Below are 25,389 nucleotides of genomic sequence, written 5' to 3'. Positions count from 1 at the left end.
ATCATGGTGAAGGTCTCTCATTATGTCTCTGGGATTGGCCTAGTCAAAACAATTGCTATAAATTTGTATCACTTTGGAAGCCTCAAAAAGCACAGGAAGTCAAAAAAATTGATTCACAGAATTATTTACTACCATTATCCTTTCGTCTAAAAGCTCTGTGCAGTAGTCAAGGTATGAGTAAAATCAGCATAGTTAATGCAGATTAATCACTCCTACGTAGTCTGATTAAAAGAAATATCTTTCTTCTACGCTTTGCAATAAAAATTCACATCTGAGTTTTGAATTGCATCAAGAGCAAGTTATCCAGTTAGCTTGATAATGCAAGAGTCCTGCCATTAGTCTGAGAGACTTGGAATGGATAAAGTAGCAGTAATGGATACCAGGCAATGAATTGAATGTCCTAGGAAATATATGTGGAAAATGACTAGAACTTTCAAGTGACTTTAAGTTTCAGCCCCACTGTGTGTGTTGGCACAGGTACTAAAGGAGCATACCTCTGGCAGTGGAATGGAAGGGTGATTGAGAACCAGAAATTAATTGTAGTGTCTTTATCATTGTGTTATCAGTGATTGATTTCTGTAACTGCTAAGGTGAACTATTAGTAAAGGAATAACAATGCTTAATAATTGCTGAACCCTGTACTCTTGAGCCCTATTAATACTTGATGAAGGCCCAGCTATATTACTCTTGGATTAGTAAGTGCATCCTTCCTGATGAACTGTGACAAGAGTCCTCTATTCCCATGATATTAGGTTATGGAAGCTACCTTGAAAGCAATGTCATTTTGCTGGGAAATGATGACTTGGCATTTGTAGTCCTTCATGTATCAATTTAATCTCATTAGTGGCCTTATTGTCTGTGCTCTCCAGAGGTTTGTGTGGTGGTTGGTTGTTTTTTTCCCCTTTAGTGAAGGCATATTTAAAATAAACATATCTCACAGCATAGTAATAAGTCCTTCTCTCTCCCTCAAACAAATGTCCCTCTGGTGATGACTTCTTTGCGGAAATATGGTTTTAGCTGAAAGGCTTTGACTCCTTTATAGGTTTAGAGAATAAATAGACAAATCATCCAAGTTATTTTAAAAACGCTCAATTAATCTGAACCCAGATCCTCAGTCCGTGCTTCTAATCCTGTCATGCACAGTGATGCCTGGCCTGTGCATCTGCAGGAAGCAAATTAATTCCTGTGCGAGTACTGAAATGGAAATAAAACCACTGGAGTCACGGAATGAGCCTGAGTAAGAATTAAGAGCTGTATTCCAGAAACAGGGTGTGAAGGATCACAGTCATTTAAACGAAAAGTAAAATAAGGATCAGAAGTTCTGTGTGTTTGCGATATTAATGTAAAGGCAATAGGGAATCCTGGGAGTTTATTGGGAGGGGAAAAAAGCAGACCATGAGATCTTCTTCAGTAAGATGTGGAAGGCAAAATGCCCCAGGAAATTCTGGCCAGCTAAGGAGATAGATCACCTCTTTCCTGGATGCTCTGCAGGGAAGGAGTCTGTCACAAAACCTTTCTGTGAGAACTGTACAGAGCAGATTGCAGATGACACAGGCAAAGCCAGCATAAAGATGGAATTTACATAAGAAAATAAATAATAATAATTTTAAAAGGCTATATGGAAAGGATTAGACAGGAAGAAAGGCTTTTTTTCCCCCTATTTTAAGGTGATTTGCCAATTAACATCTTAGATCTTCAGCATTATTGTGCTTCCTTGGCATATACCTGCTCCCAGCAGCTGTGGGACTTTCCCAGTCTTTGGATATTTTCACAAGGTAGAATAAAGGTATTCTCCACAAAGTTGGCATAATTTCCCATTGTAAGCTTCCTTCTGTTAAGGTTTTCAGCTGATCAGCTGTATGTCAGTACAACTGACTTTGTACTGTGTGCATTTAAAAGTACATATATAGAAATGGTACCTGGGTAAGTGGAATTGGCACACGAGTAATTTCTTTTCTTGAGTTCCACTGCCTTCTCACTGATGCCAAACTGGAACTTCCTGACACTGCGTGCATGTAAATATGCTCACAGTGAAACATGAACACACGTAAACCGTAAGACCTTGGTCCTGCAAGGAATTAACAGCCATTGCCAAATACTCTGACAGAAAACACTGTAAATTTCAGAACTAACATGCAACTGCACACAGCGGAAGATTTCGCTGGGTCAGATTTTGTACTAGAAATTGCCTCCATCAGAATTGCCTGCAAAAATCAGGAAAAATAAACATGCTGAAATTATTTAAGAATTTTCAGAGTTGCTGTTTTTCAAAAGAACAAACAGCCTTGAACAGATTTTGATGGTGTCCAAATGTCTGGCAACTGAAAAATTGAAAATTCCAGGCAACTGGTTAAAAATAAAAAGAAGTCTGCTTACAGTCACGAGCAGGGCTTTAAATCCTCCAAGTGGAGCTGTGCCAGCTATTGGACCGCCTGTACTTTACGTGTGTGTAGTTTGTCGCTGCAAATCAATTGTAGCATTACAGACCTTAGCTGCTATTTCTACCAGAGCCAAGGAGAGGACTTTTTGACTCTTATGGTTTCTTCTTAAAACCAAATAAGTCGTTTAATTACCAAAGGATTATGAGAGAGGCAAAACAAATGATAAATTCTAGCTGCTGGCAGGAGACCACAAATAATATGCTAATACTCTGTTTTCAATATCTGCAGATTTCCAACCTGTATATATATGACACTGTCCTTCTGCTGGCGAATGCCTTTCATAAGAAGCTGGAGGACAGGAAGTGGCACAGCATGGCCAGCCTGACCTGCATCAGGAAGAACTCTAAGCCCTGGCAAGGAGGACGATCCATGTTGGAAACTATCAAGAAGGTACTTTTTTCCAGTATTTCATCATTTTTGATTTCTAAAATACTTGCAGTAGAATTTCCATCTGAGATGTGTACTGTCCTTGCCAGTACCAGTAGTTCTTTTTTGAAGCAAAAGTTTTGATATATCTACAAATTTTGAATGAAAACTCTTTGTTTTTCTTTTCTACGTCATAATGAGTGTATTTGAAGTGAAATCAGTGAGTTTGTTCACCAAAACTATCAAACACTAGTAGAGAATAATATCATATTGAAAAATTATCACAGATTAGGAGGTAAACCAGAGAAATGTACTATATTTATTATTTGTGAAATAAAGAAAAAGAAAAGTTGGACAATTACAGGACAATTACACTCAGCTGGTGTTGTGTGGAATTTGCTGTTGCACTGCTATTGACAATGTATTGGCATAATAGAAGTGAGAGAAGGAAAATGGATGAATATGGAGTAATCTAGTCTATACCTGGCCACTGCAGAACTATTTCTTAGATTAGACAATAGATGAGACAGTGCTTTATCCAATGTTAAGTTCTCACTATTTCTCTGTGAATATTACTTCATACCTAAATCATGCTTATTCCCCAAATGATTTTCCTATTCTTCAGCCCTTAAGTGTATTTTTCCTACTTATTCCCTTTCTTCATGATGTTTAAAGACTCCACATACTTAGAAACGATTTTCACAGCCTTCCAGGTCAGCATTTAGTCAAAATATGCATAGGTTGGTTGTTTACCCTTCCCTGTAAGTTATTCTGTTCAGCCTCCTTATGTTATTGATGTCTTTCATAAAACTGTCTTCTCATTCATCTGCATGTACTTTCTGGTAATGTGTATTTACATTTAAAGTGCTGGCAGTGCCTGCATTGTAAACACCAAAAAACAGGACAGTTAAAAATAAAAATAAAAAATTGTGCTTAATTTATATCTTTCATTAAAAGGGCATAAAAATAATTGTAAATATAATGTTGTTTTGTGAAGTTGCTGTTCTGTATTAGGTCTTTACAGCAGAAATTATGATGATGTAGGCAAAATATAAAGTTCTTTGGAACACTGCTTCCCCCCCACCCCAGGTCCAATCTGCATTAGCTCCCAAAGAATGGTTCAAGGGCTTTCTTCGGTGTCTGTCCTCAGTTACCATTCTAATAGTTGGAAGTCATGAGACTGCAAGCATAATCCAGGACACATTTCTTATTACAGGGGCAGGATATGGCTATAAGTGGCTCTAAAGAGTATCGCAGGGCAATTTCAAATTCACATTTGGCAGTCTCTTGTATTTTAAGCTACTTTACAGGCAAGGCTGGTTCTGGAACTTTTCTTATCAACTTGCACTTTGTAAATACTGTGGTGCACTTTTTCTTTAATAAACTAAAAGCTATTCCTACTTACTCAAATCCAGATAGGATGCCTGAGCCAGAAAAGCCAAAATACCCACTTCCAAGTTAGAATTAGAATTTGCTATCTGAACTGAAGTTTCAGGCAAACTCTGGTAGTCCTGCTAGCAGTTGTAAATTTTAGTTTTGAAGTGCTCCACCATGAAAAGGACTGCTGACTGTTTTGTATTTACAAATATTTTCTTGCTTGTGACATTTGTGGATGTGAGACTGATCCTGTTCTCCTACATAAATGTCCTTCATGCTGTGTCTTACCACTATTGCATCTTTTTGCATCTCAAACAGCCAGGGTTTATTCCATTTTTGATACGTTGCCCTAACTAGCACGTGCAGTTTATCTTCTTCCAATTCCCACCTCTTAAAATGGTGTGATTAATAAAATAAATTCCTTCTCTGGCCTTTCACACCAGAGCCACACTGTCTCGAAGATCTTTTTTTGCAGTACTTCACCCTGAAATGTGAATAGAAGCCATCAGTAAAAATATGAATGCATTCAAGAAGGCAAGAGCAAGCTGAGGTTCAAGGGATGTGGTCAGCTTGGTAGAAAGTGAATTGAATACTATAGAAATTTGTGAAGTGCAGTTAACCAAACTTATTTCCTGTTGCTTTTGGGTTTCTCTACTAATTGAATTAGATGGCTTTGACAATAAACCATTTTGCAGGTGTAAACGGAAGTGTACAAATGTTTCTTGCACACTGCATTGTGATGACTAAGATGAATTTATGGAAGCAACATGATAAAGTTGAAAGTCAAAAGTAAGCCCAAAACTGCAGGCATAAATTTCCTGTGTGGATACTAAAGATTGCTGCAAAGTGCTGGAATTGTACAGGAAAGAGGAATTCTGCTTCAGTTTTGTGATCTACTTTCCCTTTGAATTCATTGACCCAGTTATTTAGAAGAACTTCAGGATCACAGTTGTGCACTTTTTGTCTGCTATTGTTGTGGAACATCAACTAAAACCAACAAACTAAAAGCATTTCTGAAAACCCTTTTCCTTAGTTTTAATCTTGAAGGAAAGCAGGAAAAAATGGCCATGTGGTATTTAAGTGGTCTCAGAGTAGAAGATTCTGCATTTTCATCTTGAAATCACCACATGTCAAAGATGTAGTGCATACTGGAATAGCACTGGAAAACATTGCTATGGCTCAGAGCAAAGATACACTTGACATGTGCCTTAAACGTGCCTTGAAAAAGGATTCCCACCCCCTACACAGTTTTAACTGTACCTTCATAACAATCTGTGTCGCATAGTTGGAATCACAGTCTTGTCCCATATCGCCCCTCGCTGTAATTTCAGTGGATGGTCAAGTACAGTGGTGGTGGGGAAACAGTTAAGGAATTGATGCCTAGTTCCAGACTGCCTGCCTTAGAAAAGGACTAGCAGTGAAGTAGCTGTTCTCCTGTCAGCAGCAAAGTGGAGGTAATGTTGCCATCTTACTGCTACTCACAGCTTCTTGCCTCCAAGAAAGCAGAAAAATGGGTTCTAGAGGAAGCTTTTTGAGAAGAAAATCTGTCTTCTAGAATCAGAGATCATGAAATGGGAATATCTGGCAGCATTTTAACTGCCAAAGGAATCTCCCTCTGATTTCTGGAGGGAAAAAAAGAAAAGAGATGGGAAATCTGTATAAGCTATACACTGAAGAAAGTAAGAGAAAAAGGTTGGTGATGTACCTGCAGCCCCACTTGCTAAAAATAGCAGAGTTCTGGAAGTAAGTAGAGAAAATGCTTTCTTTGTGATTAATGAGCTAGTATGGAAGAGCAGGAAACAAGGGGGGATTAAGTAGTTTCAGGGATTTCTTGAAATAACAGAATGGCTATCTGAATCATTCCGTATTGTAACTTGTTACTTTTCATTCTTGAATACTTGATTCCTGGGTCTCTATTCCTATAAACAACTCCAAAAGCTGATTTACCGTGTGATTTCAGCTGATTGGACAGTCTAAAAAGCCACTAAAATTAATAATAATAAAAAAATCTAATATCTGTTTCTGTCCATTCTGGAACTGAATAAATAATTAAATTAATCACGAAATACAATCCTACTAATGAATTTGGACAGCTCTAGCAATTAGACCAAAATTCACTTCTGCAATAGGAACTATCCCCAAATGCGTGCCCAGTTTTTTTTATTTCTCGGTTAAGCTATTTCACTGTGAGAGTAGTAAGTATTAGTCAAAAATAATTCTACTGTTGGAAAAATTAATCTTCCTGAATAGCCTGAGAATAAATGTAAGTAGGATTATATGGAGGATCAACTCGGAAAAAATGACATCAAGTTACTGCATATATCTTCACTCTCATTTACCTGATCTCTTCCCAGTCACATTTGCTTAGCTCACCGACAAACAACAAATTTTTAGTACTAGCAGCAGCGTAGAGCTGTTCCTTTGTGGAAAATGTGCTGCAACTTTGCTGTTTCGTGAATCATGGGCAAGAATTGTCAAATGGTTTGGGTCTCAGAATTGTCAGTCATGTTCAGGGATGATGTGAAAAAAGATGCCAAATTGTTCTTCAGACAGTGGTGTACACTCTTTTTGCAGGCACATGAAAACAGTGTCTTTAGCTGTAATAATTTTATTACATATTTTAATAATTTTATCAATATCAGCTTTTTAAATGTGAAAATCATATCTGATGCTTACAGCATTTTTTATGCCTATAGCCACACTTTTTTCCTTTTTTTAATTGCAAAATAGCTAGTGTCTGAACATAGCCAGAATTTGAAAAGCAGCTTTGTGAACAAATGAAATATTTTGTAACTGATGACTGGCAAGCTGACATTCCCATGTGAAGTCCTGACTGCTGGGTAAATAGTACTTTCTTCAGGGACTTACTTACAGTATAACAGTGTCTAACCATATATAAATTGTAGTTTATCTTGCCAGTCTAGAGGGGACTCAAGTAGGCTTTGACTATATTGCCAGCTTTATAATAGCTCTGCGAAGCCCAGAGCAGTAATCAGAAACATAAGTAAAACATTTTTGTCCTAACAACTGACATTTCACTCTTTGGTTTTAAATGTGTCAGGAAATTGCATGGTTGTGGCTCAACTGTAGAAGAATTTTAGAGTAGATAATAAATCTGTTTTTTTTTTTTTTTCCAAATAGCATTGTTTCTGTAAGTTAAATGGAATGAAAAATTTATTTGGCTCTTACCCATTATCTTAATTAATGCTGACATAGTTTGAAAAAAACTCATCAGGAAGTTAGTGGATCAGTAACTGTCACATGGATTGCCATTTCCACTGTGATCTACCTTGCATTAGAGGAGGGATATAAAACACATGCAGTAAATCAAGGAAGTGTTTGAGGTATCCACACTGTGAGAGACTAATGTGCACTGTGTGCAGAAAAATGGGAGCAGTGTCCTGAAGCTCTCACTAGGCCATATGCTGTGCCATTCCCTCAGCGATGAGCAATAAAACAAGCTCATGTGCCAGGCAAAAAAGGTTGTGTGGGGCAACAAGAGCCAGCAGATTTCCATTACAGGATTTCCTGGCCTGTGGGGCTGAGGCAGCCAGGCAGGTCACAGGTGGAGCTAAGGTGTCAGGACCTCTAAGAGGTTTCCTATCAGATTTTACTGTTGTTTTTCATTATATGGGTGGTTCCACACTGTTTTGCCTCTGTTTCTTCACTTTCCAAGCCAGGAGCATTTCCATAGAATCTGAGCTCTTATTACATTTATTTCTGGTGTACACAGCGTAGGAAAGAAAACTCTAATCAAAGACACTCTTACATGACAAATCTTCAAAGCATGAGAAAATTACCAAATAGATGAATGAGAAAACTTGTTGTTATGGTTACTGCTGGATTTCAGACAGATAAAAATAGCTTACAGACATGCAGTTTGTATCTTGCCCCAACATTTACAGCCATTTAACAATCAAGGAAAATAAACTTACATAATGGTTTTGGATAGATTCCATTTCAAAATCCAGTAGTACATCTGTTGGCCTGTACTAGTTAGGGGGCATGTCCAAAGAAACCTGTGTTTTTATAAAAGGTGGATTTCATTGCTTCAGATGTAACCGAGGTGAACTCCTTCTTCAAATGATCTTTTTTTGATCATATTTTCTCTAATAGAGACAGGAGTTGCCAAAAAAAGAGAGAGCAATTTAATATTTTAGTCTGAAGTATCAAAAATCACTTACATTTTAGAAATGCTTTTATCTTCATGTTCTATAAATTACTAGGAGCACTCTCAACCTGGAAAATTAAGCAACTTCCCTTTTCTAACTTTAAAATCCCTAATTTAAAAGCACTTAGCAACAAAATAAGAAAAAGAAAAAAGAAAAAAAAAGAGGTTCCATACATACTTTCTGTTGTACTGAGCATGTATGTTAACAGAACTTTTTTGTTTCCTATTTCTTTTCTTTTGTCATTTCATTCCAGAGTTTTCACTTGCTATTTCTAGACATTGCATGGGGCTAACTTGAAACCGTTATCCATCTCAGGTGGTCTATAACAGTCTAATTAATTTTCATACTCAGACCCCTATGCTCTATTCACATTGTGGGGGCAAAGTTTCAGGAAGTAGAATAGGAAATATGAAGTAGAAGTATAATAAAGGCAGTATATGGTATCAGCTCAGTGGTGCAGGAGTAGGAGCAGGTGTAGGCTGTTTGGGAGGGGCAAGTCAGCCAGGTGGAAGTTTCTGGGAGTCAGATGGAGATCCCTAGCCTTGCAAAACTGTGCTGTTTCACAGGCATTTCCACATTACATATACCAGGAAATTCTGGCTTAATTAGTCAGAAAGACAGATGAGCCAGTATGTGGAAAACAGACATGTACAACAGGTTGGTTTTTTGTTGTTGTTGTTGAAGAATAGTATGTAGTCAAGTGAAATTTACAGAAATTTATTTTGTATTTATGAAACTTGGATATTTACCTAAGGACAAGTTCAAATGATTTTACAGGTAATCACAAACTCACTGTGTCTTTACTCTGTACCAGCCAGAGGTACACTATCCCAATCTAAAAGCCATGAGTGTGTGATTATTACAGGATTGTGCTCAAGCTAACAAGTAATCTCAGTGTTGTGCTAACCATAGTAATATGCATCAAAATTGCCCGGATGACTTGGAGTCATGCTGCAAAAGACTGTGTGGTTGTACCTTTTAATCAGGATTGTGTTTTTTCACTTCCAGTACTTCATCTGAAAAGTAGAGATTATAGAAAAGGTTAAAAATACATATACATGCAAAGTATTTTCTTGTTTTTAGCTGAAAATGACACCTTATGAAATACGTAGAAAATGTTTCCCTGACAATGCAAATCTCTAATCTTAAAGTTTTAAAGGTAATGATGAGTAAATTCCTCATTTTTACTATAATCATACTAATGTTTTACAAAAGATCAGAACTTCAAAACTCTCAGTTTATGTTTTGAAGAAAAGCTATGCATTTTGTATGGTTTTATAACAGAGGTAATTATTTTTTTTTCTGTGCATACATAAAATATTATTAAAGTTTCTTGGATAAAGTGGGTTAAACATTTAATATTTCCTATATCAAAAAAGTGAGGAAATTTTCTAAGGCTAAAGGTTTTTATTGTAGTCATTTCACATGGCTCTGTTGATTTTACAGTTCCATGTTATCACAGTTTTTATAAAAGGCTGAAATGTTTGTCATGTTGAATTGACTCTGGAATATATTTTGAGAACCGTTATGGCATATATAGCATTTCAGTTCTGATTCTTTATAGTAAATACTCATTGTTTCATCTTTAGTATTAACCCTTCTGCCTAAAACGTAGAACAAAGTGGAAGCAAGCATGAAAATATGCTGCATTACTGTTTATCTGATGCATTCCTAGTTTTAGAGAAGATTTGTGGAGAAAAACAAATGATTATATTCAGCTAAACAAAACCCTCATCACTTGTATGGATCACATATGGTGATCTGAAAACACTTCTAATTTAATCCAAAACTCAACCTGATATCTTGTGGAAACCTGTTTTGGGTGAGAAATGTTTGGGGAAAGAACAAACTCATTTTTGTATAATTTCTTTTGTATACTTGTCTTTAGTTTTGCTTCCACTAAAACTGGTTGCAAAACTGCTTTTCTTGGTATGGGATTAGAATTTAAATCACTGTTGGTACAAAGAACTAATGTTGGCATGCAAATAAGATAAAAGTAAGACTACTGCTTTTATTGTATCTCTTAGCATTGTTGAGTTTGATTCTTTGGTGAGGAAATTTAGTAACAGAGGGACAATTTAGGGTTCAGAATTTTTAGGGAAATGTGGTCTTTATAAAATTGTCCTAATTCTGGTAGTTGTATGTGTATAAGTAGCACATAAATCCCTTGAAGAAAGAAATGATTGTTATAATTGGCTACTTCTGAGTTTTCAGTTTTCTTTTTCTTGTCGTTTTTATTTTTCAATAGGGTGGAGTGAATGGTTTGACTGGAGAACTGGAATTTGCAGAAAATGGGGGGAATCCCAATGTTCATTTTGAAATTCTGGGGACAAATTACGGAGAAGATCTTGGCAGAGGCATCCGCAAGGTGAGACTACATATTATTCAATCAAGACACTACTTTTTACTGATAATTTTTTTTTAACTATCTTGTGTGCCAACCTAGCAGAAACGTATTTGATGACAGACAACATGTTATGTATGGTTGAGCGGAGTAAGAAACGTGAGAAAAGTCGTGAACTTCTAGATACCCATCCATTTTATTATTGCAAAGAGCATTGCAGTTGACCAAGGTGTTGTTCATAATACACAGTATGCTAACTGGCTAGTAGGCTGTTGCAAAAGACTAGCAAAGGCTGTTGTTTTGTAATCCTTGCAAGCCATTTCAAAAATATCAAGTTTTACTTTGGAAGATATTTAGAGCACTCAGCTTTATACTTGATGCTTATGGTCACATTAGGATGCTTTTTGTTAGATGATTAAAATTCATAGCTATAGGAAGAGAAAATCTGTTGTGAAATAGACATTTTTATAATTTCTTTTCTTCACTCCTATGGCAACATCCTGTACTTACAAACTTCTACAGCAAATATGTAAAGTTAGGTACTTAGCTGCCACAGTCCAAATACTTTGACTGAGATTGGGTAAATTGCGTACATCTAGAGCAAAAGAAGAAGGTCTCTATTTGCAATTCATATCCTTAGCTTTGTAGGGACAGCCCCCTGTCTGAGATGGCAAAAGTAGCAAAAATCACATAGTAACTTTTCAGAAATGAGAAGGGTAGGTAAGCTTTTTCAGGAGCAGCTCTTCTTCAAAAACAGACCTTCTGAAAGATAATACCAAGATTTTTTAAAGTTAGTGTATTGGATCATGCTGGTTTTTATAGGTACCTAACCTGAAGGGATTGTCTCAAAGCAGATGATAGAGAAAGTTATCTTAATATATATATGCTTCTTCCATGTGTCAGTGTCACTATATGATGAAGTACATCATTTGTCTGCATACCTTCTGCAGTAACAGATAAGTGCTCTGAAAGAAGAGAGGGAGAAATAAGAAGTTAAAAGTGACTCTCAACTCCTCTGATTTTCATTAGAATTATTATTCCTTTCCTGCTGTTTCTGGCTGCATTGTATCACCTGTTGTCAATAACTTAATACACATGTGCCTATAGCTAAGTCACCTTGAGCAGAGATCCTGACAGATGCCTCGGAAGCTAAATGGGGCTGGATCTTGTTAATATTTGGAGGGGCGCTTTGCAAAGCCTTTAGGCAACCAGAATGTTGGATGAATCTTTATTCCCTCACCTACAAATTGAGTCTGTTTCAACATATTTGGACTTGATTTATTTTCCATGCTATGCATTTAGGAGCTATTTATTTTTTAGACCAACTAAGTGGTCTTTCCTAAGACAAATCTTTTATGTCTTGATTTAATTTAATTGATTGAGTTTTGTTGGTTTTTGACTTCAGGCCTGTCTGGGCGAATGCCTTACTGCAGCATGCAGTTGTGTTCTCCCATTTCACAAAAAGATAGAACTGAGAGAGATCTGTAGAAAGGACTTGGAAATACAGAAATGCTAAAGAACTTCCTATCTTTTCTAACTCCTCTTCAGTGGTGTAATTTAGATATAAGGCAAAATTTAAAGTATGATATAGTTTACATTTAAAGAGGAAACTAATGAGCATGGGCACACAAGTTGTGCAAAGCAATGACATTCCAAAACAAGCAAACAGGCTTTTTGAACCTTCCAAGTTTATTGCACTTCAAGGACAAGGAGACATTCATTGTCTTTGGAAGGAAATAATTTGTCAAAGAGAACAGAGTTTTGCACAGAATATAATTAGACCGTGAAAATCAGTGTCATAAGACCCTGTTCAGAAGAAAAACAAGGTTAAAAAAATAAAAATACATTTTTTCAGTTTCTTACTATGTTTGGCAAGATGAGCAATTAAATTTATATAGAGAGATTATAAGAAATTTTTCCTGTTGAAAGTTGCACTATAAATGTCTATTTTCAGAGTTGCACTGCAGCTAAAATAAATAAATAAATAAATATGTCCAGAACAGATTTAATCTGTTCCAATACTTTTTTCTAAATGACATTCAGTGATCCAGAGAAAATCCTTTTCCCTAAAAGCTTTCTTTAGAAATAAATTTCTGTATACATGGTGAGAACTGTTCCTGAATGTGTCTTTCAAAAAAAAGATCAAAATAATTCAATTAAGCATTTATTTATTTCAGTTGAACCATAAAAGGATTTAAAACAAATATGGTATTTATAATCAATGTCATACATACATTCAAAAACCAAGCTTTGGGGATCCTAAAGCACTTACGTCAGAGATGAAGAATAAAATAAATTTTAAGGTGAAAATGCCAGATTTTGGTTTTAGTACTTTGACAAAAGTTCATGTATTTTGAGATTTTACTTTTCAGATTATGAGCCACTGGTGTTGGAAGCAAATTGTAATAATTACAGGAGTCAGATGTATTTTTGCTAGTCACTAATTAAAGTACTCTTCAGATTTTCATGTATTTAGTAGTCTGAGTACAGAACTACCTAACCATTTTTACTTCTCAGCTCTAGTGGAAGCAGCTGCAATTAGTAGACTGAAATTTCTAAACAAATGCATCTTCCCTAATTAACGTGTTTCCAAGTACTTTTGCAGAAGATAATGAAGGGTGAAATCATGACAAAAGCCCCTTTGAAGTCATTGGGACCAGAAGGTCACACCAAGTCAAGTGTGTAAAGAATTTTATTTTTTTTTTTCCTGAGGAATAATCAATTGATTTTAATTAAAGAAAGTAACATTTTAAAAAGCACTCAGATTTCTCAAGAATCCAGATTGTGTTTGAAGTAAGTTCTGTTTGGGTCCCTAAGTTATTCAGTTACCTCTGAAAAGTTCACCTATATTTGCAGGTTAATAATCCTAGGACTCAAGAATACAAACATTTTAGGAAGCATCATGAAGTTGCATGTGTGTTTGTCTTTACTGCCTAAATTAAACTATGTACCTAGCAGAAACTGCCTGGAAGTCCCCTCCTTCAACTTTCATGGGTTACCATCATATCTGGAAAGCAGTGGGAGCATTGACATGAAAGTTCATTGTGTAAGGAGCTTTCATCTAGCAAGGAATTAACAAATTCAGCAGTGGGATTTGCCTGAAATACAACTTATCTCAGCTTGATGTACCGTTACATCTGCAAATACCATCCATCACCTTGCAGACTAGGGATTGCTTATGTGTTGCTGGGGTCAGATACTTTGAGTAATACAGCCAGATCACTGCCAGATACTGATTTTATTGAAACCAGTGGTGATACAGTTCCAAGAAAACTGCAGAAAAACTCTTGGTTTTTTACATATCATGCTGTGGCTTGCATTTGTGCAGATATAGTTGTATTCAGTAAGAGACACGGGAGTATTTCTGACATTTCTCTGCTGGCATTTGTCTGTTGGTATTTGACATTTGAGTGTGTATTCTTTGACATTTAAATTTCAGTGCAATACTTTTATCTATATTGTTGAAATAAAAGCTGCCATTCCACTGAATAACTGTCCAACAAACAATCGAATGAAAGGGAGTTGATAGCTCAGAGGAGTACTGTCCTATATCTTACTGGTGTAGAAAACAGCATTGCAAAAATAAAGTGGTTTTCTTGTTTCTTCCAGTGCTCCTTGTAATCCAAAATTGGGCTCATCCTCAAAAGCTTTGAGCTAGACCTTTTGAAGTTTAGAGGACTGTCTTGGTGTTCCCACACTGTTTTTCTTACCACATATGGTCATTTGGAAACTGTACATTTTGCTCTGCCTCTCTACCCCCATTAGTGTACACCCACCTCCAAGGTTTTTCCCTTGCCTTCTGGAGATGGTTTCTGTCATTTCCTCCGTGTGGAGACATGAGAGGACGTGCCAGGCTCTTGTCTATCTCCCTTGCTGCACCACAGTGTCCTTGTCAGGGCTTCCTTTGCCTTCAGATCACCTAGGGATGCCTCAGAGCAAGGACCAAGCCAGGAGTATGCAGGAAAACAGATTACCTGGGAGGGGCAGCTGAGTAATTCCAGATGCTGTGAGACATTTGTCTGGTAGGATGTCAGGGCTCTGCCCAAAAAGCTTTTCATTTAATGACCATAAGGAGGACGTGTTATATATTTTAATCCAAGGGATATCTGTAGTGCAAAATATTTAATGTAAATGTAGGTGAAGGCGGCCTCTGGCCATAATGCCTAACAGATGTGGTGTTCCTCTCTGCTCTGCTAATTCGAATGATGGGGCATTCCCTCTGGCATTAATACATGCAAGTTTTTATTTTACAGATTATTTAGGGTTGCATGGAACATTTTATAGTTGTAATATTTGTTCAGAGATGGGAAAATTGTACTGCACTTTTTGTTTTCATTCTAGTAAAATGATTGCTACATCTCACCTAATCTGAGAATAGTTGATTACAATAGTGGTATTGCCTTGTTTTCCAGCCTATCATTTTTTCTTACATTTTCATCAAGAAGCAACATACATTACAAATGTATATTTGGCTTCCTTCTTGCAGAAGCTGCTGTCTCTTCTGCTACATTTAAAACTTTTTTTCTTTCATCTTTTATTCCCTTTTGCTTCATTAGTTAAAAAGAGGAGTTAAGACAGCTCTGCTGACACCTGTTAACTAGCGTTATTTAATAACCAAGAGCGGACACAGTATTTTCATCTTGGTTAGCTACTTGAGGTAAATTACAGGTTCACTGGTTCCTTTTGTGATCATGATCAAAGGTAGAGCTCTGTAAAGTAATTTAAAAATGTATATATATCAGCACTTGGTACTTTAAGCTGTGATCTGTCTTAGCTGCTTCTAAAGGCTGATGTGCAGTTTATGATGTGACTGAAAGATACACTTGCAATTTACAGAGACATTGTTGGAGGTGTATTTTTTAGTGAGTTGAAAAGAAATTTTGCTGTGTCTACCTCCAGCATTGATAACAATGATAGACCTGGCAAAGTACTAACATGATGCTCTATTTAAAGCAACTTTAACTACATAACAGCCCACTAAAAATGAGGTAAACTACTTAATACTAACAGTGAAGAAGTAATTAAATACCACAGTGGATTGAGGCCAGCTGTTCTAGTCCAGTGCTTTACTTACTTCTTCTGAAGAGTATCATTTCCTTCCTTTATTTAGTGCTGTGCAATGAGTGAAGATACAGTGACTGATCCTTCCCTTCCTGATTGCTTCCAAAAATCTTTTGTGAAATTTCAATTTAATCTAATTTGGCTAGAAAATGTTGGGAATTTGCATGTTATCACAGTGAAACTTGTGTTAGTAAGGAACAGTGACTTACTTGAAAATGCACTTCTGTTTAGTTTAAGTCAATCTAAACAGACATTGCACATATTGGACTTCTGAAGACTAAAGCAATGGAGATTGTATTCCTGAATTTGATAAGTTTAAAAAAAATCCCTGATTTGCTTTTGAATAAAGCATATTCTTTTAAAATGTGAGACTGCAGAAAGAGACACAGAGACTGACTCAGAGTAATTTATAGCCTACCATCTGCAGAATCTGTTAGGTTTTGGACTCTCTGACTCCGATGGGAAAAGAGATCTGAATCCTGGTGTTGGACAGTCCAGGTGCCTGCCCTGACCCCAGGCTGTTTGTCTGGACAATCAAGTATTTCAGTGTTCATAACAAAGAGTGAAGTAAAGAAGTTAGAAATGGATTCAATGATGCAGTGAATGCAGCCAAAGGAATATGGAAGACCAGGGTTCGAGTCCTTCTAGTAATCCTTTATTTATGCAGAGCAGCTACTATAGGATGTGTTATGAGCAACCTATATGTTCCCCATGAGTTATTCACCTGTGCAGTGGGACATCCACCAGGAATAAGGAGCCTGGGTCAGATTTATGGGCAAAATTAGCTAGAACACAAACTTTCAAACTCCAAATAAAAGCCTACAAAGCTAAGGCAAGACTAGTGCGATAGCAACATGGTATCCCACCTGTTTCTTCTAAGAAGAAGGATGGTAAACTATATCTGCTGAGCTCACGTGCTCAAGCATTCAAAGGTCAAGGGACCTGTCATAAAAAGGAAAGCTGATTTTACACTGTGAGTCAGGTAGGTGTCCAGGTTTCTCAGTCCAGAATAATGGTTGGTTAAATGGTTGGTTAAAATGCATTGCAAGCAATTAAGTTACAGGTTTATGCAGTTTTCAGCATGCAGATGGATGGCTTTAGCAGTGACATTTATAGAGTTGGAGGAGTTTGAAGCCCCCCAAATCTTTCAAGCCTCCTAGTAACTGTAGCATTCTGAAATGAAGGTTTTACTCCTGCACTGGGAACAGTGGGGAAAAGAGAAAATGCAGTATGGCAGGAAGGGACAGTGCAATAGAACCCTGGGGAGAAGCATTGGTGTCAGACAAAAAATTCCCCTTGGGACGTTGGGGCTCTGTCGTATTTCTCTTGGCAGTTTTGGCAGAGATGAGTCCATCTCTATTTTGCTCAGAATTTCCATTCTTGTCAAAACTAATGTAAATGTTCTTGCTGAAAAATGCTTTTGGTGGATTGGGAGCTGCCTATTTTGACTGATTGCTCTCATTAGAAAGAAACAAATATTTTGTATGTGATTTAAATTATATAGTTTTGTATTTTTTATTCATTTTTGTTCATCAGGATAAGAGATTTCATTTTACCCCCTTCCTGTTAATAATATAGTTTTCTTGACAGCAAAGAACAGGAAAAATATTTCTCTCTTTCAAAGTTGTGGTTTTAATTTCCTTGAATATCTTGTTATGACAATGGACACTTGAGAAAGATCAGCCATAATGAATAAATAAATAAAAGGTACTAATTGTATCTGTAACTCCTGTTTTCCATTGCAGCTGTTAGGCAAATGCCTAACTACAGAGGCTTCGCTGTGATTATTCTGTATTTCAACATTGGTGTAAGAGCACGGAGTGCCACAGAATTTCACTCATTTATTTTTATCGATAAGGATTTTTATTTTTATTATTATTATTTTTTGTCCTACAGTATTCTAAAGAGCAGAAGTGCTGTGAGCTTTTTTTTTTTTTTTTTTTATAATGAGCATGGGAAAGACAATTTGGACTGAAACATTGGTCAGGTTAATGTAGTGTATAGAACTTGATTTATATCCTTTACCATTAGACACTTTTCTTTTCCTCCATTTTGGGGTTCCACTTTTCCCTTCGCCCTGGTTACATTTAGCCACAGGCTGACCAGACCAAGGGATTGTTTTTCCAAACTTGATATCTGTAATTGGTAAGCATTTACAGTTTGATTTGTTGGGCAAACTTTGAAATATCCTTGCTATGGTTATATGGCTTTTTCTGCTGTGTAAGTAGCTGTGAGAGCCTCCTAGTGAACGTGGATCTGCAAAAGTGGCTGGCAAGTTGTGGATTTTCATCCTTAAATACTTGAGCTGAGCACATTAGCTTTGTAACTCACTTTAGAGATCTAAAGAGCTTGGGAACTTTGAAGTGCCTCCAAAGTGACATTTTAAGTAATGTCAGAAGGAACTATATATATTTAAGAATGGACTTAATGCTTCATTGACATCTCAGGCAGTAATGCTACTATGTGATTTTGCAAATCCTGTTAGGAACTTCTCCCCGCTTTTAAGTGCTTCAAAAATGTTGTTCATCATCCTTAAAATTAGTAGGACAAAGCACTCAGCTTAACCTGAAGTTATCCATTTCAAGGTAAGGATTCTTAATGAAATATAGGTAAATTTCAGAATTAAAGCTTTCAGTGTTTGTCTTCAGCTCACTAGAGTAGATTTGGTTTTGACCAAAGCTATCACCTGATGAAAATGAATTAATTTCATGAATACTTTTAATGGAACAAAATCCCAGCCAACCCCAATTTTGTGCAGGATTTGCTGCTCCACCTGGATGCATACAAGCCTATGGGACCTGATGGGACTCATCCCAGGATACTAAGAGGGTTGGCTGATGTCATGTCTTAATTATTTTTTAATGTTCGTAAGAATCTCAAGAAGTCCCTGTCAAGTGGAAGCTGGCAAACGTTCCAGTTTTGAAGAAGGGCAAGAAAGAAGACCCTGGTAATTACAGGCCTGTCAGTTTCACTTCAGTGCCTGGTAAAATTAAGGAGATTATTCTGGGATTTATTGATAAACACCTGAAAGACAATGCAGTCATTGGTCACAGCCAATACAGGTTCATAAAGGGAAAGTCCCACTAAATGAACTTAATTTCCTTTAATGACAAAGTCACCCACCTAGCTGACCAAGGGAAGCCAGTTGATGTAATCTTTTTGGATTTCAGCAAAGCTTTTGAATCTGTTACTCATGGTATCCTTCTGGACAAAATGTCCAGCATACAGATAGACATAATATGATGGGTGAACAACTGGCTGATGGGTTGAGCTCAAAAGGTAAATGGGGTTACCTCAGACTAGCAGCCAGTCACTAGTGAGGTTCCTCAGGCCTCCATTTTAGGGCCAGTTCTCTTTAATGTTTTCATAAATGCTCTGGATGCAGGACTTCAAAGCATACTAAGTAATTTTGCAGGCTTCATTAAATTGGGAGCAGTGGTTTACTCCACTGAGGACAGAGAGGCCATGCAGAGAGATCTTGACAAATTAGAGGGCTGGGCAATCACCATCAATATGAAGTTTAATAAAAGCAAGTGCTGGATTCTGCACCAGAGATGAGTCAAGCCTGGCTTTACATACAGTCTGGGGGACAAGAGGCTGGAGAGCAGCCCCGTGGAAAGGGATCTGGCGGTTCTTGTAGATGTCAAGTTGCATGTGAGTCAACAGTGTGCCCTGGCAGCTGGGAGGGCCAACCATATCCTACGGTGCATCAGGCACAGCGCCACTAGCCAGTCTACGGAAAGGACTGTCCCTCTGTATACTGGTGCAGCGTCATCTCAAGCACTGTGTGCAGTTTTCGGTGCCAGCGTATAAGAAGGACATAAAACTGTTAGAGAGTGTCCAAAGGAGGGCAACAAAGATGGTGAAGGGTCTAGAGGGGAAGATGTATGAGGAGAAGCTGAGGTCCCTTGGTTTGTTCAGCCCAGAGCAGAGCAGGCCGAGGGGAGGCCTCATGGCGGCCTGCAGCTCCCTCACGAGGGGAGCGGAGGGGCAGGCACTGAGCTCTGCTCTCTGGGGACAGCGACAGGACCCAAGGGAACGGCATGGAGCTGGGACAGGGGAGGGTCAGGCTGGGGGTTAGGGAAAGGGTCTGCACCCAGAGGGTGGTCGGGCACTGGGACAGGCTCCCCAGGGCAGTGGTCATGGCACCAAACCTGCTGGAGCTCAAGAAGCTTTTGGACAATGCTCTCAAAATATGTATGTTTAACCCTGAAGTAATCCAAGAGAGGGGATGTAGTTATTGATTCATCAAGTGAAAAGGGTGACAAAAACTAGATCTTCAGCCACTTAAATATTTCCATCCATATCTGGATGTAAACTGCATATCCTATTCAAAAATTAATAGTAATTGGAAAACCATGTAGACAGGAGAAAAGGATGATAAAAAATTGAGCTACTTCTTTTAACAGGAGGCATGATGAGACAGTACTGGGAAATGGGTCATTTAGCTTTAGCTTTTCAGGGTGCTGGAGGGTGCCATTCAGATCTCTGAATTAAGAGCTCAGTGCACAGCCAGGGGAAGGCTAAAGTGTGTAAGGGTTATGACACAGATTGTAGGTGATAATATGTGGAAGTAGGTCTACAGAGATTTCACCTGATTTGATAATTTTTTAGGGTTTTTTTGTTGTTTTGCTTTGCTTTTTTCCAAAAACATGAGCTACGTTGACACAAGTAGATGGCCTGCTGTGTCCTGCCAAGACAGAACTGTGTCTCCTCACAGTAATGAGCTGTTGCTAATTTGCACATTTTTGTGAGGGGTTTCTACTTGAAGGCTATGTTTTCTCACAGTCTGTTGAGCCTCTGTGGTATGTCTGAAAGGGTTGGCAGGCCCATATTTATCAAAACTTTTCTGGTACAAGTTTTGAAGTAGGCAGATTGCTCTCCTTTCACAGTGAGATTGCTTTGTTCCAAGCTAACCTATTTATAGGAAAATATGAAAGCATGTCTTATTAGATGCTGAATATTTGTGTTGAGCAGAGATGAAAGCAAGTTGTTTGTTTTTGTTTTTTTTTTTTTGGCTTGTTTGTTTGTGGAAAGACTATTTCATTGAGATTGATGCTGATGACATTTTACTGACGGTAGTCAGTAGTATTCTCCTGCAGTGGGGTAAACTGTCCTGGTAAGCCCAATGAGCTTTGCTTCTGTGGACAGAGAGTATTTGGTGTCACTTTCTACTAAAGCAGGGAGAACCCAAACCCAAACATTTAGTCCCTTTATTTCCCCCTCCACAGGCTGTGGGATCTAGAGGAGCTAGCCAAGTCATAAGCTGATTGGGGAAACTTATAATTGAATTGCTAGAGAAAGAAATAATGGTTGTTGCTATGGCTAGGCCAGCACTGTTAAGGAGCCCCGACCTCCGAAGCAGAAATTCAGGTTATTCACTCTTTCATGAGTGATCCCAGTGTCATTGCAAACATTGCCACAGTTACCTGTTCTCTATTACTCCTACACCTGGCTCTCCTCTGATAATCATGCTACTCTTCAGACGTATGATCTTTAGCATGTACCTGCTTCATTCGTTGACTCTTTGTACTTCTTCCATCTCATCTTTGCTTCCTCGTGTTCCTTGGAGCTCAGATTTAGTTACATGTTCACTGCATTTTCCTGATCCATGCTGAACCTAGCTGCTTCTGTGTCTTATCCTAGTCATAAACATAGTCTGAAATTCTGGATTTGTTCATTTTGTGGCATATTGTTTTGGTTTTATGTTTGTTTTGAAAAATGCACTTTTACAATAATTATGGTATATATATTATAACCCATAAAAATCTGATTTAAAGTATACATTTTAATGGAGTGTGTTAATAATGAGTATTAGTGCTTTACATGAACATTTTCATGAAATGTGCAGTTTGTATACACCTCTGCTGATTTTGCATTAAAACTTGATTGTTTTTAAAAATAATGTAATTATACTTTAAGGCCTCTGTTCTGGTGTTTTGCATCAGTTGGGTCTAGGATGTTTTAGTACACGAAGCATTAATATTCTGAATTAGTACTCCAGTACTCTTACCTCTACATTTACTAACTACTGATAAAATCTGTGATTTCCCTGTTTAATAAGGAAGTCTAAGATTTTCTTAGTTTATTTTAATTTGTGTATTATATTACTTGAGATGGATATTTGAAATATAAACATACAAAATAAGAAAATAAATATTTTAGCTAGGATCTACTTAAATAACATATCCATGATTAAACCACAGTCATTGCTCACTGGAACTGTAGTATTTAATGCAATTTTGTTAAAATATTTATTAAATTCTAAAGGGGAGTATCAGTCCTAGTCATGACACATCAAGTAAACAATTTTATAAACTCTTTCTCGTATCACTCCTTTTGTTCATTAAGAGTTACCTTCATCTTCCTTTTCATGTTTGACCTGCTATAACCACCTTGCCTGGCAAATCCCTATCCTGGCCCATCCAAGTCTGCTGCTAGGCATATGGGTTTCTTGCTGCTTCATTCAGCTTTTTACTCGAATTACAAGTTCTGCTTCTGAAGGTAGAGACTCGATGAGCATGCTTTGTCTTTCAATGTACCGTACAGTGAGGCTGCAAGACCCACAGCAATTTTGCATTAGCAAAGAATAATATCTGGGCATGTTTATGCTTTGCTGAGATGCTGTAGGTGATGGTGTCAAATGCATGAAAGGTTCACAGTGGAAAAACCTGCACAGGAAATGTTATGTCCAAGCATTGGGTTAGGTTGTTGCTCCATTTCGCTGTCATAGCAGTTTTGTTCACATAGTAGATTTTAGCTAGTGATGCTACTTGATAGGTCTAATTCTACAGAATTTATTCCGGAACAATGCTGCAACTTAAAAAAAAAAAAAAAATGAAGTGTCACGTGAGTGGATGTTAATTTCAGCAAGTCAGTTGTATAAGAAGGAACAGATAAGGTCAACTTTCTGTCCTACAATGATAGTGATATAAGGAAATATTTTATCCAGAAGCCCAATCTACAGTACTTTGGTAGTCGGCTTGTCTGGTTGCTTGCAGAAAGATTTTAAAGTACAGACTTTTGGTAAGTGTGGTCTAATGTAAACTGTGTTTCCCCTAAATTTTGTAACCTATTTGACTACAAATTATATTTTGAAATAAATTTGAAATACTAGAGTAATTCACAGCTAGTTTGGTCTGTAGTAAAGTTACAATGAGTCTCTTGATATGCCTGACTGTGGATAGTTAAACTGATTTCTCTGTTTGGCCATGGGGCTTTTTGTACTTTGAATAGTGTGGAAGTTACTGTCCTCTCTTGCTACTAACTTTGTTGTTGAGGACCTGACACCCTGCTTGCTTTTAGCTTTTCTACTTATTATGTCTGCAGGAAAGCAAAGATGACAAGACCAACTAAGTGATGGATATCTTCCCACATGAGGATACAATCTTTGTCACTTTGTGACTGTAGGCCTCCAACAGATTGCATTAAACAGGAATTGATGCACTCAATACAAATATTTTTAGTATCCTTATGTATTAAAGCAATTCTGTTCAGTCCAGAGGGAAGTGAATTGCACATCAAACTGGTTTCATGGCAAAGGTCTTCATGCTATTTTTTTTTTTAATTTTGTGGAGAAGAGGATAAACATGACGGGAAACTTGATAAGAAATTCTGATGTTCATTTTATAACATCATACCCCACATTTCTAACAGATCATTTCCTCAAAATTTTTATGAATAACCAGCTTTTCAATCCCAGTTATTTATGCCTTCTAAGTTTTATTAGAATCTTTTCTAGCAGCTTTGTAACATCCAAATTGTCAGTCCATTAGTCATTAGAAGCTGTTTTCTAGTTTGTTGTGCTACTTTAGCATATTGAGGCAAATCATTTCTACTAGGGAAAATGAAAACATCAATAAAGAAAATCAGAATGTTCTGACACCTTGCTGAAGAAATGTCTTTTCCTCATTATTTTATTTTGTATTTTGCTATTCTTTCCATTTGCCTTAAAAAGAGTGGAAATGTCCATATGGAAGTGTCTGGTCTAGTTAAACTCACTTTAAAAAAAAAAAAAAAAAAGACTTCAAACCACTCTAAACTTTCAAAGAACATTGATAAAATGAAGTATATTTTCCTCTCTCCTTATTTTATTGCTTATCTTTTACCATGTCTTTTCAAAAGTGGCATTTCAAGTACAAATGTTTAATAATGTACCAAATTAGACAGGCTGTATCATCAGTGTGCTCTCTCTCAAATCCTTTGGAATATAAACCCCAACATCTTTCTGTAAAAGACTAAGTATTTTCCTGTGGATTACCAATATCCATTGAAATGTTAGGTGGTAAAACAGTAATCTTCACTTGGGTCTGAAAAAGAGAAAGATGTGTTTGAACAAACAGCTTTTGCCAGATGTACGTTTCAAACCATGGGGACAGCAGTAGACTCAAAATTGCAAGAAGCCGTTGACTAGAAGATGTTACAGTCCTTCAGAGACCACAAATAACAGAACTATGACAGATATTTTAAAGAAAGATTTTGATGGAGGACATTTTAAACTTTTCGACCTGGAAGTCCATGGATAACTTGAGGCAAAAATAAAATAAAATAAAGTAAAAAAGAAGAAGGGGTATACTGACTTCTCAAAAATAAATAAATAAAAATCATTCAATATACAACAGCTGCTGTAATAAGATCATTGAAGCCTGTGAGCAGAATCAGCCCTCTAACTTGCTATTTGGGGTTTTGAAAGAAAAAAATCCTGGAATAGATCTTAGAGGTAAAGTCCCCGTATTGTGGAGAGGTGACATAAAAATGAAAATAAAACTTATATGTTGCTATGAACTTGGCTGTAGAAGGCAAGTGACTCTTAATATTCTGCTTTGAAAAAAAAAACTGTATAAAGTACAATATATATATATTTCATATAGATTCTTATTTTTATTCTCAACCCCTATTTTTTTTTCATTTACTCAGGGGTGAGAGGATGTTAGCTAAAAAAACAAACAAACAAACAACAAAAAAAAACAACAGCATCCACATGAATGCTCCACAGATTTTAAAAGCAAAAATCTGCAGAGATTATTTGCTATCATGTTTGCTGTAAAGGTATATGGCTCTTGTATGGGATCTTCTAATAATCAGAGAGATTTCACTGCCCTCTCTTGGTGAGAGTTAAAACTGGTCTCTCCAGTTTCATAAACCTTAACACAAGAGCAAAAAGGATTTTCCTTTGATTCAAGTGTTATTTGCTAGGAAATCATTGCAAGTGGGATATTGTGGATTAATAGGCATCCATAAACTTTTGATGGGTGTACTGTTTATTTCAGCTTGAAGTTTGTGAGTCAGCTCATTGCTTTGGTCTGTGATGTGTGGACACATGCGTATAAGAATATCTATTTATTTGTGTGGTTTAATCTTATACAAACATCATGGTAATATGTCCTTTTCCATAAATGTGTACAAAAATTCAAGAAATATCTTAAGCAAAATCTGTGTGTTTCATGAGCAGTGAAAAAGCTAATGAAATTTTACTTGCTTGCTGGAACGATGACCTTGTCACTACTTTATTAAAACCTATCAATTTTAGACAGCTATTCCAAGTGCGTATGTTACCTAGTAATCTCCCTCTACAATATGCAGAGGGAGGCACTGCTTTAGAAGGCAGTTCAAAGCTGTGAAAGGTATT

The 25,389-nt window shown here is 37.0% G+C and overlaps 1 protein-coding gene across 13 annotated transcripts in view; it reads left to right on the top strand.

Annotated features, from left to right (window-relative positions):
• GRID2 (glutamate ionotropic receptor delta type subunit 2) overlaps positions 1 to 25,389 on the top strand; it is an 800,504-nt gene that overhangs the window by 565,720 nt on the left and 209,395 nt on the right. For all 13 annotated transcript variants that reach the window (XM_080592187.1, XM_080592186.1, XM_080592181.1 and 10 more), the window contains 2 exons: positions 2,670 to 2,831; positions 10,605 to 10,724. In XM_080592187.1, the coding sequence (XP_080448313.1) occupies positions 2,670 to 2,831; positions 10,605 to 10,724 (282 nt within the window). The remainder of the gene's footprint in view (positions 1 to 2,669; positions 2,832 to 10,604; positions 10,725 to 25,389) is intronic.

This window comes from Anser brachyrhynchus (genome assembly GCF_964034855.1).
Source record: "Anser brachyrhynchus genome assembly, chromosome: 4".
Classification (NCBI taxonomy): domain Eukaryota; kingdom Metazoa; phylum Chordata; class Aves; order Anseriformes; family Anatidae; genus Anser; species Anser brachyrhynchus.
This window is presented reverse-complemented; position numbering and strand designations above follow the sequence as displayed.